Source organism: Chelonoidis abingdonii, chromosome 6 (assembly GCF_003597395.2).
Source record: "Chelonoidis abingdonii isolate Lonesome George chromosome 6, CheloAbing_2.0, whole genome shotgun sequence".
NCBI classification, from domain to species: Eukaryota; Metazoa; Chordata; order Testudines; family Testudinidae; genus Chelonoidis; species Chelonoidis abingdonii.
In genome coordinates, this window is record NC_133774.1 from 29046382 (window position 1) to 29063673 (window position 17292).

General features: G+C 40.2%; 2 protein-coding genes across 2 annotated transcripts in view; both read right to left on the reverse strand.

The window, feature by feature from the left end:
- The window catches only part of FYB1 (FYN binding protein 1), a 119865-nt gene extending 114006 nt beyond the window's left edge, over window positions 1-5859 (reverse strand). The window contains exon 1 of the mRNA XM_032773047.2: window positions 5776-5859. Coding sequence (XP_032628938.1) covers window positions 5776-5778 — 3 coding nt within the window. The 5' untranslated portion in view covers window positions 5779-5859. The remainder of the gene's footprint in view (window positions 1-5775) is intronic.
- Window positions 5860-8460: 2601 nt separating this feature from the next.
- C9 (complement C9) overlaps window positions 8461-17292 on the reverse strand; it is a 29358-nt gene continuing 20526 nt past the window's right edge. Inside the window, exons 7-12 of the mRNA XM_032773052.2 lie at window positions 15496-15736; window positions 13828-13956; window positions 13041-13219; window positions 12143-12368; window positions 10408-10593; window positions 8461-8627 (exon numbers count right to left, since the gene is read on the reverse strand). Of these exons, the coding sequence (XP_032628943.1) occupies window positions 10427-10593; window positions 12143-12368; window positions 13041-13219; window positions 13828-13956; window positions 15496-15736 (942 nt within the window). The 3' untranslated portion in view covers window positions 8461-8627; window positions 10408-10426. The remainder of the gene's footprint in view (window positions 8628-10407; window positions 10594-12142; window positions 12369-13040; window positions 13220-13827; window positions 13957-15495; window positions 15737-17292) is intronic.

The window sequence follows — 17292 nt, forward strand, 5'->3', positions numbered from 1 at the left end:
GGGGACCGTTGTAACCAGGAGGGTGGTGACTTTAAAGTATCTCTATCGTATTGTAACCTCGCCGTGATAAGATAGTAAGCGGTCAATAGGTCTCATTATACATGCTATCTGGAGAAATGCCTTCGCTGGGTGCTTAAAAGACATTCCCTAGTAATTCCACATAAGAGGAAATAGCTGTGGTAGGAATTAATGGATAGGATGATATATACACAGAATGGTGAATATGGGTAACTATAGTAACACAGATTCGGGTACATTAGTCCCTGCACAGATCTTGTGGGTGGGATGGTTTACGCGCAGCAAAAAATAGGCTATGATCTAGACGCTAATCAATATTCAAGTGGCTTACCTATCATAAAAAGATAGTATGCTGAAATGCAAGCTGATAGTCTGGCTAATCATGTCGCAGCAATCCAGGTCGGACAGAAGAGGTTGGTGCTTAGCGCTAGTGATATTGACCAATAGGGACGGATAAGCGTGACACAGGGGATATGACAGGCATCATAAAAGAGAGACCATGAAGGGCCAGTAATATATAGAACAGATTATGAGAATCGTATATACTAAAAAAATATGGATCTCAGCAAAAAACTAGACACCCGCTGATTGCCCCCCGAGACATACCACCACTAGCTAACATACGAATAGTGTTGGTGGATAAATTAGTATACACCGCATAAATGCACAGTGCACACTATATAGTCGTCAAACTACAATAACCCACATACGCGGCTAAACCTACACCCTCATATGATGGCAGGTCTATTGGGTCAGAAACACTTTCTTCAACGCCTAGGCACAACGGACCCCAGGCAAGCACATACATGCTCCAGGAGTCAGGCAGTGGATAGAGTCTATGAGTGGCAGATATGGTAAAGTGCCGGAGATAGTGTGCTAACTAGCAGATGTCCCACCTCAGTGCGCAGAGGCAGTCAAAAAGCAAAACAGGATGTTAGTGATCATTTAAAAAGTAATATACCGCACTTAAGGGAAGATAACTCGCACCATGTAGCCGTGTGATATCTGCTCTCTCCTCTATGGAGATGGATGGCAGGAGAGAGATCACTTGATCATTGCCTGTTAGCTTCAGTTCCTCTGGGGCACCTGGCATTGGCCGCTGTCGGTAGACAACTACTGGGCTAGATGGACCTTTGGTCGGACCTGGTACGGCCGTTCTTATGTTGGCAAGTGCAACTCAAAAGGATCACTAAATCGGTAGCCCTTCATGTGGGAAAATGATCCCCCCCCAATGGAAAAACTCTGAAATGCTGAGCATCAAAACAAATTCTGTTTAGGAAAAAAATATGTACATGCAACACCTATTGTGCAAAACCTGTTATGCAGGGCATCTTATAGTTCATATCAATGGGGAACTAAAAGGTACATTTTTTGGGTAGCCTATTGGAATAAGTAGGCAACTATGTTTAAAACGGGTCAGTAATAGCCATGTGTGGCTCATTTCTGACTGAATATATAGTTTGTGGATTTCAGCCAATACTGAGAATAATCCTCTATTATTTATGCTGATTCACAGTCACAGATGTGTCTTGATTCAATATGTGACAGATTGCCAAGTCCTGTCTTGGTCTGACACCACAGAGCACAGTGGACACTGACAATAACAAAGAAACTGCCATCTTCTTAGCATCTTTTACATCACCTAGTTTCTCAGCAACATTAGCCCTAGTGGGCTAAAACAAACGAGTGTTTAATTCATGCAGTAAAATAATTACATCAACCAGCTTGCTTTCTCCCAAAATGGAGAAGAAAACTAAACTCGTTTGCTGTGTAGACTCTTTGCATGCACCTTTGTTTTTGTAGTTTAAATTTCATTGAAGAAATAAATTTATTTGACACATCATCTCTTTTCAGTGTTTGCACTTCTAAAATCGCAGTGGGGGAAGTTTTCTAAGCAACCAGATCAAGAAAGAATTTGCTGGAATTAAAAAATCTAAGCAGAATCATTGAAAAATTTGGGAGGCAGCATGCTTGTGTGGAGGAGAAGCATTGAAGGCTCTGCAGGCTGAAACAATGGTGCATAAAATATCCCAATAGACACTCTTTCAGGCAGTCTTCACAGAGAGCTCAAGAAATGAACAGCCCCAGACTCTGAACTACCCTTCTACTATTAGAAATGTTCCTTCACCCTCAAAGTCATCCCCATGGGTCATGCTTTAGTCATACTGGCTGGGTGACACGGGGTAAGCTTGCACTGCGTTGGAGAAACAGATTACCTCATTGTTCAACACTGTTTATCCTGTACCTTTCAGAAGCACTATGTGCACTTTTAAAAAGTGCTGTAGATAAGAGTGTTGCAAATGGATTTATTTCAGCAAGCTCACTCCCTTGATAGAGTTTGTCCCAAACTCTGCTAACACAAACCTAGCATTGTTCTTTCCAACTCTACTTCAAATCTGTTACCGTTCCTTCATTATTGAGTTTTTCAAAACATTTACTAAATTCATATTTTAATGCTGCTAATCTGAAGTTGGTCTCTGAAAATAAGATGGTGAGGGTTTTGTCCTACTTAGTTAAAAGATGGTTTGAAAAAAACAACCAACCAGTTTATGGCCCTGAGTATGTGCATAATTTTAAATATATGAATAGTCCCGTGCTTAAAGTTATGCATGTGCTGAAGTAACTTGCTGAACTGCTATCTTAGATTGTAAAATCTTTGAGGCAGGAATTATCATTTATTACATTTCTATATAGTGCCTAACGTGGAATCCTGACCTGGTTGGGAACTCTAGGCACTACCCCAATATAAATATTTAATAATATTAATAAAACAATCCAAATAGCCCCCAAATTGAAATGCATTTAAAATCTGAATTTGGGATTACATTTTCATCTCGAATCCTGTTGTGTGAGAAGAGTAAAGAATTACAGAAAGAAGTTGATTTCTTCTCAGACTGAAGAAGGGACTTTATTGGAATAATGAACAGTATAAATCCTAAAGTTACCTTCGCTCTCCGCTTCACAGTAGAGCTTCTCTCTAGAGCCTTCCCTACCTACAGATTGAAAAACAATACAAACATCTTCCCCTTCTTTTTCTATACAGTCTTCAACAAGAATTAATAGTTAACAACAAATTCTAGAGCCAAATGAGTCACCAGTTTCATCATTCATCCTGATCTGGTCAACTTCTGGATAAGGGTTTATTTTATCAATTCACTTGGATTCTCAAGTCTCAAATGTTCTCCTGTTTCATGCAACTGGTTTAACAGTCTTATCAATAGGATTATCCTACTTCAGAGAGGCTGGGAACTAAGGATTATTTCTAACTGCATTATGTAGCTGGGTTTGAAATCAGAGAATGCTGCCTATTGCTCCTGAATATATTAATCAGTTTCAGCCATGTAGTAACTTGGGTTCAGTTATATCCATTGACAGCAACTAGCATTGCCCTGTATTTTTCTCATCCAGTGTTATCAGACTGGGCCTTTGATTTAAGGTTGGGTAAGCTTCCAGCTGCATTATGGCAGTAAGGTGAAGCCCTGAAACTTGTCAGATATAGCATCCCTTAGGCTTGCACACTTTAGACAGGGTCACTTAGGAGAAAGTTCCTAGAAAACCATTTTGTATGCTTCCAGACCATGGCTGCTGGTGTGTGTTGAAACATCAGCAAATGCCAATATTGGGTCCTGGTCATTAGATGATTAAGTGAACTCCTGGATCTATCAATCTCATGCCTTAGTTCATTTCCACTTCCTGCAGCTTTGCAGATTATTGCTTATTTGCCTTTGAGAGATTTCTGGGATGCTTGTGATGCTCAGCAGAAGAGGTGAAAACAGTATCTTTAAAACAGTATTATAAAATGGTCAGTTTAAGATAAATCTAGCATAAAAATGCGCAGCGTTATTTTATAGTACTTTGAATTGTCAGTGAAATCTGGATTCAGACTCAGCAACTTGGAGAATTTTTTTGGTAATTTTAAAGAAAAAAGCAGCCCTATTATTTGTTCTTTATTTTTAAATGATATTGGAGCACAGAACAACAGGTGCACTCCACACACTTGCATACATACTCCCTACACTGAAACAACCCCATTTGGGTGAGCAACCAGACATTTGAATTGTGCCAATAGAGCAGCTGTGTGCCAGCCACGGACATTTAAATATGAAGATTTGCAAGTGCTAGGCAAATTTGGAGCCTTTATTGACTAGCTCCAGTGATAAGGATGGAATTTCTGCATTAAATAGAAAATCAACGTGTTATGATTGTGGGATGCTAGTCTTGTACGAATTTAGAGCCAATTTTTCCGCCGAGTTACCCCTGTGTAAAGCTAGTGTAAATTACCTTCAGTGAGTTTAAATTTAATTACACTAGTGTAACAGAGCAGAATTTTGCCTTTGGATATTAGATAGTAGCTATCATGAATACTAGTAATTAAAATCAAAGTAAATTAGTGATGAATGAGATGCCATTTTTACATATCCCAAATTTTACTTTAAGGCTTTGAAGCCATTCCTCAGATTTATGAAAGATTCGTCATTAAAGAAGGGCTCAGCCAAAAGCCCAGATCCATAAATTCCAAACTGTGTGTGTGGTGGTGCAGAATAAACCTGGATCTGGATCTGAACATTTGCACATCATCTTTCTCTATATGATGACCTGACCAAATTCCCCTGAACTTTGGGGTGTTCAGACTCTGGAGCCAGATCAGAGTCCTTCAGATTGCGTTAATCTCTGTTTATAAGTTTCACACAACTGCACTGACATAGAGGTGTTCAAATGAAGAATCTCTGTTACAGAATCATTACCCTTAATGAAAGGTTGCTTCGTTTGCATATATATACCATGATGAAAATATATAGACGCTCACAGTACTTCTACATCACCCCCAAAGGAAAAGGCAGCCCATACTAAAAGCTACTCTCATTCAGACTTCATATTGTTCACCCCCTAGCCACCATCTCCTGCCTCCAATCATTGATCAGGATTTCCTAATAAAATATCTAAAAATTTAAACTTTATAGTATTATACAGAAGACTTGTATTCTACTGAAGTTTTATTTTTAAGGAAACACATCTAAGATTACTAAAATGTGCAACTCTATTGTATAGTCACATAAAATGCTTTAAGTTTTTTAGCTACGATGTTCTTACATTTCAGATTAGGACACAGGAAAGGCTTTCTGGAGGTCTAATTAAAGTGCTTGACTCATGCCCATTTCCAATGTGTGGCTGTTGCTACACATTCACATTGGCATCAGACTCCCTAAGATATACCACATTTTTTTCTCTGCTTATTTTGGAAGGAAACAATTGTTTTCTCTTTCTTAATTTCAAATGCTAGAATAAGTAAAATACACCCTTTCACGTACTGATCACTTGGGCCATATCTACATTACAGCGGTACTGCAGGTGTACCACTATAATGTAGATGCTTCCGACCTCAACAGAAAGGGATTTTCCATCGATGTAGTTAATCCACTTCTCTGAAAAGCTGCAACTAGGTTGATGGAAGTGTTCTTCCACTGACCTAGCTGCATCTACACCTAACTACAGCACTTAGGGCACAATTTTTTTCACAGCTCTGGGTGACAATCAGGTTGCTTTATTTTCTAAATGTACACTAGGCCTTGGGAAGAGACAGTAAAGAAATTAAAAAGTTTCATCATTCGCTAAACAGCAGGAAGTTCAACTGCAGGGAACTGAAATGAAAATTGCCGGGAGCAGACAAACTTCTACAGTCATGTCCACTGTAGTTTTAGTCCTATGTCATACGCATATGTGTATGAAAAGTAAATGAACAGAAAAATCTGTACTTACCATAGCTTCAGCAACTCAGTGTCTGCAAGTCTGGTAAAGAGCATGTACTGCAATATTGTGAGGAAAAATGTTTCTGTCCTTCAGAGTGCACTTCCTTTTTTGAAAGTCTATGTGGTTTGTCCAGCCTTCACAGGAAGCCATAACAGCAAAATCCTTGTTTTGCATATTATCAGAGGCCTAACAATGCTTATAGCTGTATGTATTTTCTTGGGATACAATGTAGGGCTGAGAAGGACAAGTGAAAGTGAATTAACATATGTTCATTATATTCAAAAGGATGATAAACAGGTTAATGACTAGATGAGAAAATAGTATGAACATTTTCCCACTAGTTTTTGGTTGAGTTCAAAATCGTATTTTGACTCCTTTCTTTTTAAAAGCCTTCCATGCTTGCTTTCCAGCAACATTCAAATGTTCAGGCTTTGCTAACATCCTCCTGAATCCATCACCTTCCTGCTCTAACATTGAGGGGTGTTTGGAATTTGAATCCAGAACCCTGCCTATAACGGGTGGAGCAATAACCCTCTGTTCAAACACCTCTGAACATTTGGCTGTTCAAAATTCAACTCTAGATCGAAACAGAAAGGAATGATAGTTCAAACATGTTCCTGCTCTATCACAAGGGGAATGTGGTCAAGCTAGTTTCTCTATGCCTCAGTTCCCCTCCGTAAAAAACGGGAATAATAGTACTTCCCTATCTCACAGTGTATTGTGAGGATCACTACATTACAATATTGTGAGGTGTATAGGTTCTTCTTCAATGGGAGCCTATAAGTAATTAAGATAGGTCCACACTACAAAAGTCTAATCTCTCTTTAATTAAAAAAGAAAACCCCTCTAAACTATTTGCTTAGATAGCAAAAATCAGAAGTAGGGGGAGTGATGGTGCCTTTTCTGGGTTCTTATCTTTTGTCAGTGATGCCTCCTTCAAAGCCTTTCTGTAAAAACCTTCAGCGATTCAGAGCCTGAGGCAGATGTGAGCCAACCCAGCCTGCCTCACATTTCTTGTGAAATCAGCAAGGGTGTTTTCATGCAGAATATCAGAGGGGTAGCCGTGTTAGTCTGAATCTGTAAAAGCAGCAGAGAATCCTGTGGCACCTTATAGACTAACAGACGTTTTGGAGCATGAGCTTTCGTGGGTGAATACCCACTTCGTCAGATGCAAGTGGGTCTGACGAAATGGGTATTCACCCACGAAAGCTCATGCTCCAAAACATCTGTTAGTCTATAAGGTGCCACAGGATTCTCTGCTGTTCATGCAGAATAATCACTCTGGCATGCTTTTTGAGCAGCATGCACGTAGAGTAATCTTTTTTACTATATGTGCTATTTTCCGCCCCTGAGTTTAACAATGGGCGTGAAAGCTTTAAGTATAGATTTAGAAACCTCTGTCATGAGCAGCAGAAACAATAGTTCTGGCAAGAGTCTGTCTTTTGGTGCTATGTTCACTTGCTCTCCCACACTCACATATAGTAGTTCTCAAATGTTGCCTCTCCTGGCCCCCACAAAGAATTCATAATAAACCAAAACGTTAGTTCCATGAATATTCAGAGCTTTAAAAACTAGGAAACCCCCCTAAATAGTTTCTCAAACATTTTATTGACTAAGCATGTGGATCTAACTCTCAACAGGATGGGTGGTGAAGAGCAGGAGATGAGATAGTAATTAAATTAGATAAAGGGTTTTTTTTACAAAAGTGTGATGTCACAATAATGGGATTCCACTGAGACCAGTAACTCTTCACCCAGCTCAACATATAAAAGTCTGACATGTCATTGTGAGGATCCCAAAAACATCACCCAAACCCAAAGCCATTTAAATGTTACTCTTCCGATCTACAACTACTACAGCCTAGTTTTTATATAGTGCTTTTCATCAGCAGATCTCAAAGTGCTTTACCAAGGAGGCAAGTACAATTATCTCCATTTTACAGAGGGGAAAACTGAGGCAAGATAGGTGACGTGACATGCCCAAGATCACCCAGTGGCAGAGTTAGGAATAGAACCCAGTCCCAATGCAGTGTTCCACCCACTAGGCCACCCTCTTTCCTACACTAAGAACTGAGAGTTATCATCAGGGGTACTTCCTCATGTCTGATGTATGCAAAAATATTCCAAGCTACATTCTCATTTGCTCTCACAGTGTAAAGGAAGCCTTAGTATAAATATGAATCAAGCCCACTAATTTTTATGTTACAGCTATAACAGTAAACAAACAGATGAAAGGCAGGTTAGATTTTGGTCAATGAGAAAATGATTTGATATTCATATGTAAAGCTTTTTTTTCAATGTTATGCCTCACTTTGCTAGCTGAGGACAGAACCTGTGTTTGAAGAGAGCAAGGAAGAAAGCTAGAACAGAGAGAGAAAACATTAAGAAGCCAGTAAAGCTGGGGAGTTGGGGAAAGTCCAAGTTGGGAGTCTGTCAGGTTATCAGGAAAGTTGCAAGGGGGCCTGAGGAAGAGGTTGTGGGGAGTATCTAAAGCTGGGTATCTGTCATGTCCCAGAGAGGGAGTGGGAAGTTGTCACTGCCAACCTGCATTGTCTGAGATTTGACGGTCACTAATTCCAGGCAGGACACTGCCAGCCTTGCAACTCCTGGCTCCCCACTTGCAGTATCCCAGTGCTAAAAGGAAGCAAATAAAAATACACATTGAACACCAATCTCACCAGCCAATCTTCTTAAACATGTTTATTTTTCCTCTTATTTTGGTTTTGATTAGCAATTGTTTAAGCTATAGGCATTCACGAAGCTTACAATTCCAATCCTTCTGCCAACAGGAAGCTTGAGTGGTAGAATAATTGCAGAGTTCGTGCATGCCTTTGAAGGCTGTATTGTTTTCATAATAGATACCTGTCAAAAAAAAGAATATTAGAGAATTCACATAGAGAGTAGCTATCATGTCAATCAGATAGTTTACCTTATTTTAAGTAGGTGAACGTCACAGCTTACTGGGAATATGATCTTAGTGTCTCTCTAATATGGTTCTAATGTAGACAGGACAAGTCAAAAAAGGCCTGATTTTTCAGAAGTGATTGAATTCAGCTGGAGTTATGGATGCTTAGCTCTTCTGAAAATGAATGTATTTTAATTTGGTAAGGTGATTTGATTGTGCATTACAGTAGGAAACATACTTGGATATGTAGGTTCATTATTATGACATTTACCTTCCTGACTGTTATAAACAGGCCAATTGTGAATTGCAGGAGTGAAATAAAGCAGCTCCTGTGATTTTAGGGACTTCACATTTAGTTGGAATGGAGAGGAGGTGCTGGAGATGTGACTCCCTTGTTGAGGGATGCGTGACCCCCACACAAACCCTAACTTAGACCACGGGCATGAATGCCCTTGGGGCGTTACACTTCTAGAAGACGATATGGCTAAGCTACACTCCAGCAGGCCAGTTCTGTTCCCAGTCTTGCCTATGCCCTGAAAGCAACATGTCCCTCCTTCCCCTGACACTGTGGGTGAGAGAGAGCTGGCACAGGGAACAGTGCAGCTACCTTTACCAACAGAGTTCCCCATGTGCTAGGGGACTCCTCCAGTGGCTGAACCCTATTGGCTTAAAGCCACTTTGCACCAGAAAAACCTTACAGGCCTTTCCTGCATTTTTGCTGTTTTTTGCAGGTTCCCCTTCCCCCCATTTCAATAAAACAACATTTCCATCATTTTCAAGGTGGAAGACTCAAAACTGCTGTTAAAGTAATACTAGGAAGTCTTATTAAAAACTCACCAAATAAGAAAATTCAGGGTTAAGAACTTTCAACTTGAACTGAGACTAACTCCATTGTTTGCCTCCCATTTTCTGTATCTCTCTCTCTGTGATGTAGAGTCTAACTGGAATTTAAGGGCTCAGTTTTCAGCCTGGATTTGGCCAGATCTCCATTCTTGTGCCTGCAATTTTGTGAGCACAACACAGGTCATAAAGATGCCCAACCACCCAATTTGCAGGTGCTCCATAACTGAGCACACAATTATTTGCATCCAAAAACTGCAGACAAGATGGAAGCTGGGTTTTTAAATACTGTAGCAGAACACGGATCTAATTCGGATATTTAACAGGGTTTATTAATTTCATATGTATGATGCACACACAAATATTTCCACTGGGGTTGCTTTGGAAGGGGTACAGGTCATGATGCAGCACAACCTTTTCATTTAAATACACTTTATATGTTGGAAGGCGTTAATGGCTGCTACCAAGCAGATCCGATCTAGACACACACAGACTTTGTTAAAGCTATAGGGGTGCTAACCACCCTTCCTTCAGCAAAACGGAAGGAGCAACTAAATGCCTCTTTATGCAGTAATAGCTGGAAACAATAGAAATTCACTACCCAAGTGGATGTTCCATATGGCAAGACCGAACAGAGGTTAAACTGAGTGGGTTCAGAGATTTCCCTGTGACTGATTGCAAACATAACAGCTAATGGGTGGCTTAGGAAGCCATTTGTGTGAGAGAGGCAGAAAGCAGAGAAAGCCAGCTGAAAGGGAGAAAGAAGATGTAAACAAACAGGATTGCACCAAAGAATACCTGACATGGGTCATCAATTTCTCCTTCTACTGGAAAAAAACCTGTAAGGCACCACATACTGTTTGGGCCAAGGGGCAAAAATACATTACCATCACTCACCTTTTTCAGACTTGTACAATTATTTTGCCTGAGAACAGTAGCTTTTTTCAATGCTGTCACCTTGGCATGGCCTGCCCCCTGGTCCTGGAGTAGGATTATTACACTGACGAGTGCGAGTGTGTTCTCCTTGCACGCAGTGAGACCAAGCAGTCCAACAGCTCCAGCCCCCATCAGTGACCTTTTTATCTGTATTGGGCCAAACCAGTATTAGTCCAGCAACCTGCTGCCTTGGGTGTAGTGGCACAGGTGCAACTATTTGAAATTCAGGAAGTAACTATTTTGAAGGAGCACAAGATGGAACAGAATTCACCCCACACTCTCTCAGCTATGGTGGCTCCAGAAACCCAAAGCAGTAAAAACTCATTTTCATCACAAAGAACCCAAGAGATTGGATGCTGAAAACACATAGGGCCACTGGCGCTGCTGGGTGCTCAGCAGTTTTGGAAATCCAGCCATATATGTAAGTGTCTAAAAATCAAATGCAGAGCTTCACTTTGGACACCTGTTTTATTAAACCTTGACCACAAGGAATAAATCTATTGCATAAGAAGGGGCCATTTCTACAGAGTCACTTTTCATGGCAGAACTGCATTAAAAATAGCTATTTTTGCCTCAGGCCTTGTCTACAGTGGGGGCCAGACCCTCAGTGGGTGTAAACTGGCACAGCACCATTGAAGTCATGGAGTTATGAGGATTTACACCAGCTGACAATTTTTAGTCACTATTGTAGACAGAATTTACACTGGTGCAGCTAAGCAACCACGACATATAACTGGATAAGATGCCCTGGTGCAAATTGTACCACATCATCAGTGCAAAATGTGTCTACACTAGGGGGTTGGATTGCTTTAGCTCCACCAGTGGCTATAAACTCAGTGTAGGTGATGTAGACAATGCCTTATATAAATAGCTATGATTACCTCAGTTTGCATTGTTCCTTACACTTACTACATTATAGCAAATATTGAGTAATGTTTTTTAGTTATCGAAAGCCTCGGGCAAATTATGAAGGATGAGTACTACAGCGCAGAGGAGTGTTACAGGCCAGGAAGAATGTCAAAAGAAGATTGCTTTCCTCCATTGTCCTGTGTGTTAATAGGTATCAGGGAACAGTTGGTAGCAGAGCTGGAGCAGAAGATAAACACTGTGATGTAGAGATGGCACTTGAAATATTAGGCTGCCTGCTTATTGGCACCTCCTATATACTAGACCAATCTAGTTGTAAGCCTGCATTATGTGATCATGCAACATGAGGCATACATTTGTAAGTACTGGGCTTTTGCAGAGAAACCCAGCTAGGAAAATGGAAATGGTTTTCTTGCCTGAACTTGATTCTCTGCTTTGGTTCTATGGCGTTACCAATCCACATTTGTGCTCAGTTAATTTTCTTGTTTGTGAGAGGTTTTGGATGTCTTTACAAGGCACAGTAATGGTGGCACAGTGGACAGGGGATAGAGAGAATCTCTAAGTGAATCTCTTCTCCACACTTAACAAGTGTTAAGTGTCTCTTAACACTTCACAGACATACTCTACAGCTAAAACTAACTTCCATCCCTCATGCCCAGCTGAATAGGTCAGCAGTGTGTGTAAATCTGTTCTATGATATGAGAACTTACAGATAGTGTTTAATTCTGTCTGGATAAAGACCATATTTTCAAAGTATGCTCCAACATACATACTGACATGTTAATTTACATCTGCTTAGAACACTGACAGTGCATGAATATCTACTAACCTTCATCTCTTGATTTGGGGATTTGGCAGGCATCTCCCTTAAAATAGCTGGAACATAGGCACACGCACTCTCCATCCACCAGCAACAAGGTACCACCATTTTTGCAGGGTTCGCATTTGCACACACTGTACTCTGTAATGTAGTCCTCAATGGCTCTTTCCAAATTCTGTTTCTTTATATGTGCATCTTTCATTTTTACTGGAACAAGAGTATGTATTGGAGATGGCTGTAAAGGAAAAAAACCCCATACATAACACACATTATTTTCCCAAGAATCATGTCTAAATACTTTACTTATACAAATCTTTAGAAAAAGTTATGTTAAACAAATTCTTTCTTGTGATAACATGAAGTCTCCTTACTTACAGTTTGCACCATGTATCTGGTTGGACATGGGTTATTTTAATCCTGCAGCAATGGCATGTGGACCAGATAGTTCAAGATTCAGATCCCCATAGTTACACCCAAAATACATTACAGAGCCCACTGACAGTCTTCATCCAAAGAATGGGTTGGAAAATGATATTGACTATAACATTCTTATATAAGTGAACCAACGGTGCACCCATCACCTGGAATGCTCTGTTCATTTCTGCTCAACTTATCTCAAACTTACATTCTAGTTCAAACAAGAATTACTTCAGGGCAGCTCTATGGCCTGTGTTATATAGGAAGGCTGACTAGATGATCACAGTGGCCCCTTCTGGCCTTGGAATCTATCAATCCATTACAAAGGACCAAAGCTGTCAAGATGCACTAAGATGAAGAAACTATCTAACAGTCAATGGTAAGCAAAGTCATTCTTGATATTTTTCCCCACCAGAGGAAAAGGAACTTTTACAGGTAATTATGATATATGAATTTGTAACATACTCAGCCTAGAAGAAACTCTCCTTACCTTCTGCTGTATTACCACTGGAGCATCAATCAGTGAGGTAGCCCACTGTATATAATCCTCTACATCAACCACTTTGGCATTCCTTAGTAGCATTTCTTTTATTTTAACAGAAAAATCAATCTTCCCTCCCTCAACCAAAGAAATGATGTCATCAATAACTGCATCATCATCATGAGTGTCTGCAGAAAGAGAAAGAGAAAGAGAAAGAATGACTGGAAATTCAATTGCCGCAGATTCTAGCACAAATCAGCTCATGTCTCCCCAAAGTGACTAGAAGGAAGATTCCATCCTATGAGATTGTGGTGAAATCTCTTCAAAAACTTTGCTTATTCTCCATCATTTGAGAGAAATCTCATTTTATGAATTTGGCAATCACACCAAAATGCCAAAAACAAGAAAAAAAAGGGGAGGGGGGGCTTCTAAGGGGTTAGCATGGCATGGATGGACGGACATGGGGGTACACCAGATGTCACAGAAATGGGTGCAGTACACTTTATTTAATGAATGTCATAGTATCACCTGAGCTGTACAAGGAAAGGACAAAGTTTAGACTGGCCTGGGTAGCACAGCTAAGAACTGAGTTGTATGAACGGAGCAGTGCAGAGAAGCTTGCAACGCCTGCCTGTCCTGTGCTTGGCATTGAATCCTTCTCTCTCAGCCTTTTGTGAACACTATATTAGCGTAGACATTTAACTGATTTTAAAAGAAGGGGAAGAAATCAACATCCTCTCTCTTTAAGCAAAAGAGTTTGCAGTTTTGATCACACATAAACTAAAGATATACTTACAATTTGATTTCACGTTGATGCTTTCACATTTACCACCTTTTAGACCACCTTTGAAATCCAACTCTTTATTTACTAGACTGACATCTAAATGGTAACCCAGACATTCCTTAACATCTTCTACCGTGACTTCTGCAAACGCAATTAATTTGGAGATCATTAGGGGAAAATGCATATTTGGTTTTAAAAAAAGGAAAATAAGAAAAAATGAATATGATTTTATATTTCTTGGGAGTCAAGTTTCAGGACTGTTGAAAAAAATGTGTTGCCTTCATCCTCCCGCTATCTTTCGCCCCCACTCTCTCTACCAGGTTATAAATTCAGTGCAGTTTGCCTCTGGAGTTTTGACCTATTGGTGGGCTGCCCAGTGACTAGGAAAACTCTAGGAACACTCCCTCTACTTGCAACTCCTTAAAAAGTAACAGTCTCTTCTTCTCCAGAGCTGCCCGTCTTTGAGGGATGATTCTTCCCCTCTTTCTTCTGGGGATTGTGTCTTTCTTTTTTTGTGTCTGTTGTATCATTGAATCCTCTCAATCTTTTCCTCCCCCATCACCCAGACTTACCCAAACTGTTTCCCGGATATTCCCCTCTTTTTACCATAAAATTAATGTAACTTTATCAATCTGTTCCATGCCCTCCCACCTCATCATGGACACTCTTATTCTACCCTCTCTCTCCTACAGCTACTCTTTTCTATTTATTGATCTTAAATAATGGAAGTCTAATCTTGTTCTACCACTGCAGTCAATGGGAGTTTTCCCTCAAGATCAGTGCCTCAGAGAGCACCTATCACCATAATATTCTTATGTTCATCAGCTCGATACAAGTGTGTATAAAGGACTTCTCTGTCCCAACCCCTTGCTTATTGCCTCTACTGACAGGGAATTTTAATGACATAAGTGGCATGTGTTTATTTGTTCAGTTTCATAATTCACATGAGAATTATTACTTTTTTCAGTTTATTTTAGAATGATCACTTCAATCTACCACAAAAGCCATACCTGCCAACACTGCATGTGAGGAAGGATTAAGTTACTGCTTTCCTATCTCAACCACTGTGAGAAAAATTCCAATATTAACATTAAAGGCTGTAAAAACAGTTCCAACTCAGCCAAATGCAGCATCTGCAGTCAGTGCGGTTCTCCATTTTACTACCAATTTAGATGTACAAAGAGATCAAATGACAAATTACCTATCAACACAAAGTGAATTTTGTGACTCAGCTAGCATTAGGATTTGGGATCCTCTATGAACCAGACCACATGGTCGGTCACCAACCACTACTAGTATTTGAATACTGTAGTTTTTAACTAAAAGGTTTTCACAGATGACAGACTTCCATTAAGATTGTTATTAAAAGATACCTTAAAGTGAATGAGCCAGATTCTGATCTAACTTATACTTGTAGAATTCTGGAGTGACTCCATTGGTGCCAATGAAGTGACTTTGGTGTAACTGAGGTTCATGTTTGGCTCAGGATTTTAATTCTGAAAACTAATGCCCAAGGCTCCTATCCTACAATGAGGTACACAACATGGTCATTCCCTTCCACCTGCATGGAGTCTCACTGACTTCAGCCTCTGCACGAAGTTCTGTCCTCACATATCTCATTGCAGGACTGGGGCCTATTTGTTGATCTATGAGCTATAGGAGGAGCAATAATATGCATACCTTTTAAACTCATGGCATAATTATCCAACACATACAGAAGTTCGTATTTTCCTCCCACAGTCCCAGAGACAGCATAATGTGTTCCATACATTTCTAGAAATCTAAAATATTCCCCCTTGTCATATTCAGTGGGCAGAAACTTCAAATCTTCAAGGAAAGCATCTGTTAGCCGGACATCACGACTTCGCATTTGGAATCTTCCCAGTTGTATTTTTCCTTTGACATGCATAAAAGTTTGTTTCTGTACAAAAGGCACAATCAGGCACGTTTTACTCAAAAGACAATGCAGAACTCTCAATTTCAGTATGGGATACTCTAGCATTTTGGGACATGGACAAACTTGTTTAGATAGAATAAGAAGATCCCTAAAACTTCAACTAAAACTTAATCTGAAGAAGTAGCAAGAAGTTTGGAAAATTTCAGGTTTTCCCCCCAGTTTTTGCACAACTCTCCACTTCCCAATTTCAGTAAATCAGACTCCTTGTGTTCCACTGTTTTCAGGCATCACATGTGTAGGGTTTTTTTAAAACCAGACTCTCTATAAAATACTTCCCTGACAATTTTGTAATATACTAAAATAATTCAAGCCAGTTTGCCAGATAGTGGGCCCTGTTCCTCCACCCACAGAAGTCAATGGGAGATTTGCCATTGCCTACAATGGGAAAAGGATTAAGATCTTCCTTTTTTGGAAGTGCCCGGCTACTCTTAAACTGTCAGAATGAAAGGGGTAGCTCTATTTTCAAAAATACACATAATGAAATCAAATCCAGCAGATTTCCTACTATGCAAAACAATGTAAGTCTAACCTTTTGCAAAATGCGTACTAGCCCTGCATTTTCCTCTACCTTCTTGTAACTAACTGGTTAGAAAAGGTATTTTAAGATGAAACTATATCCAGATTAGAATGGGTTTCACATTTATTTCTTGATATGACATTCAAGCAAAAAAACTCTCTGACAGGACCAAATCTTGCAACCAGATCCTCAGCCCCATTAACTCCACTTTGTAGCACTTTGGCAGTGCAAAGCAGACTTAAAGCAAGCGTAAGAGGCCATGTGCTATAGACACAGCAATAAAATGCATAAAGGCAATCAAGCGTTTGGTGGCTTCTGTAATCTTCTGGTGGCATAAAGCTGATATACCTGCTATCAATCCCCATCACAGGCCTTGGCATAGTGTATAGCCAAGGAAAAGGGTGGCTTGCTGGATTGCCATTGGACTCTGGCAATCCTCAACTGCTGGAATGGACTCTTAGGCCACGTCTACACTACGGGATAAAATCGAATTTGCTAAAATTGGTTTCATAAAACTGATATTATAATTTCGATTTCATGCGGCCACACTAGGCACAGTAATTCGGCGTTGTGCGTCCATGCTCCAAGGCTAACGTCGATTTCTGAAGCGTTGCGTTGTGGGTAGCACTTTTGGGGAGCCATGGTGGATAACAGCTGAAGCATGAGCTCCCAAGGGTTGACACTGCTGGCCAAAAAAAGCCTGATTGATCCTGGCAATGCATCAAATGCGGAATCGACTCTGTAGGCCGACGTCTACACTTATGGGATCACTAATATCGAATTAAGCTAAAAACTCGGTTTCAATAAAACTGATTACTTGATAATTCGATTTCATGCGGCCACACTAGGCACAGTAAATTCTCGGCGTTGTGCGTCCATGCTCCGAGGCTAAACGTCGATTTACTGAAGCGTTGCATTGTGGGTAGCTCCCCTTGGAATTCAGGGTTGAATCTTAATTGTCGCGGGGGGTTCTGGTAAATGTCGTCAGTCATTCCTTCCTCCG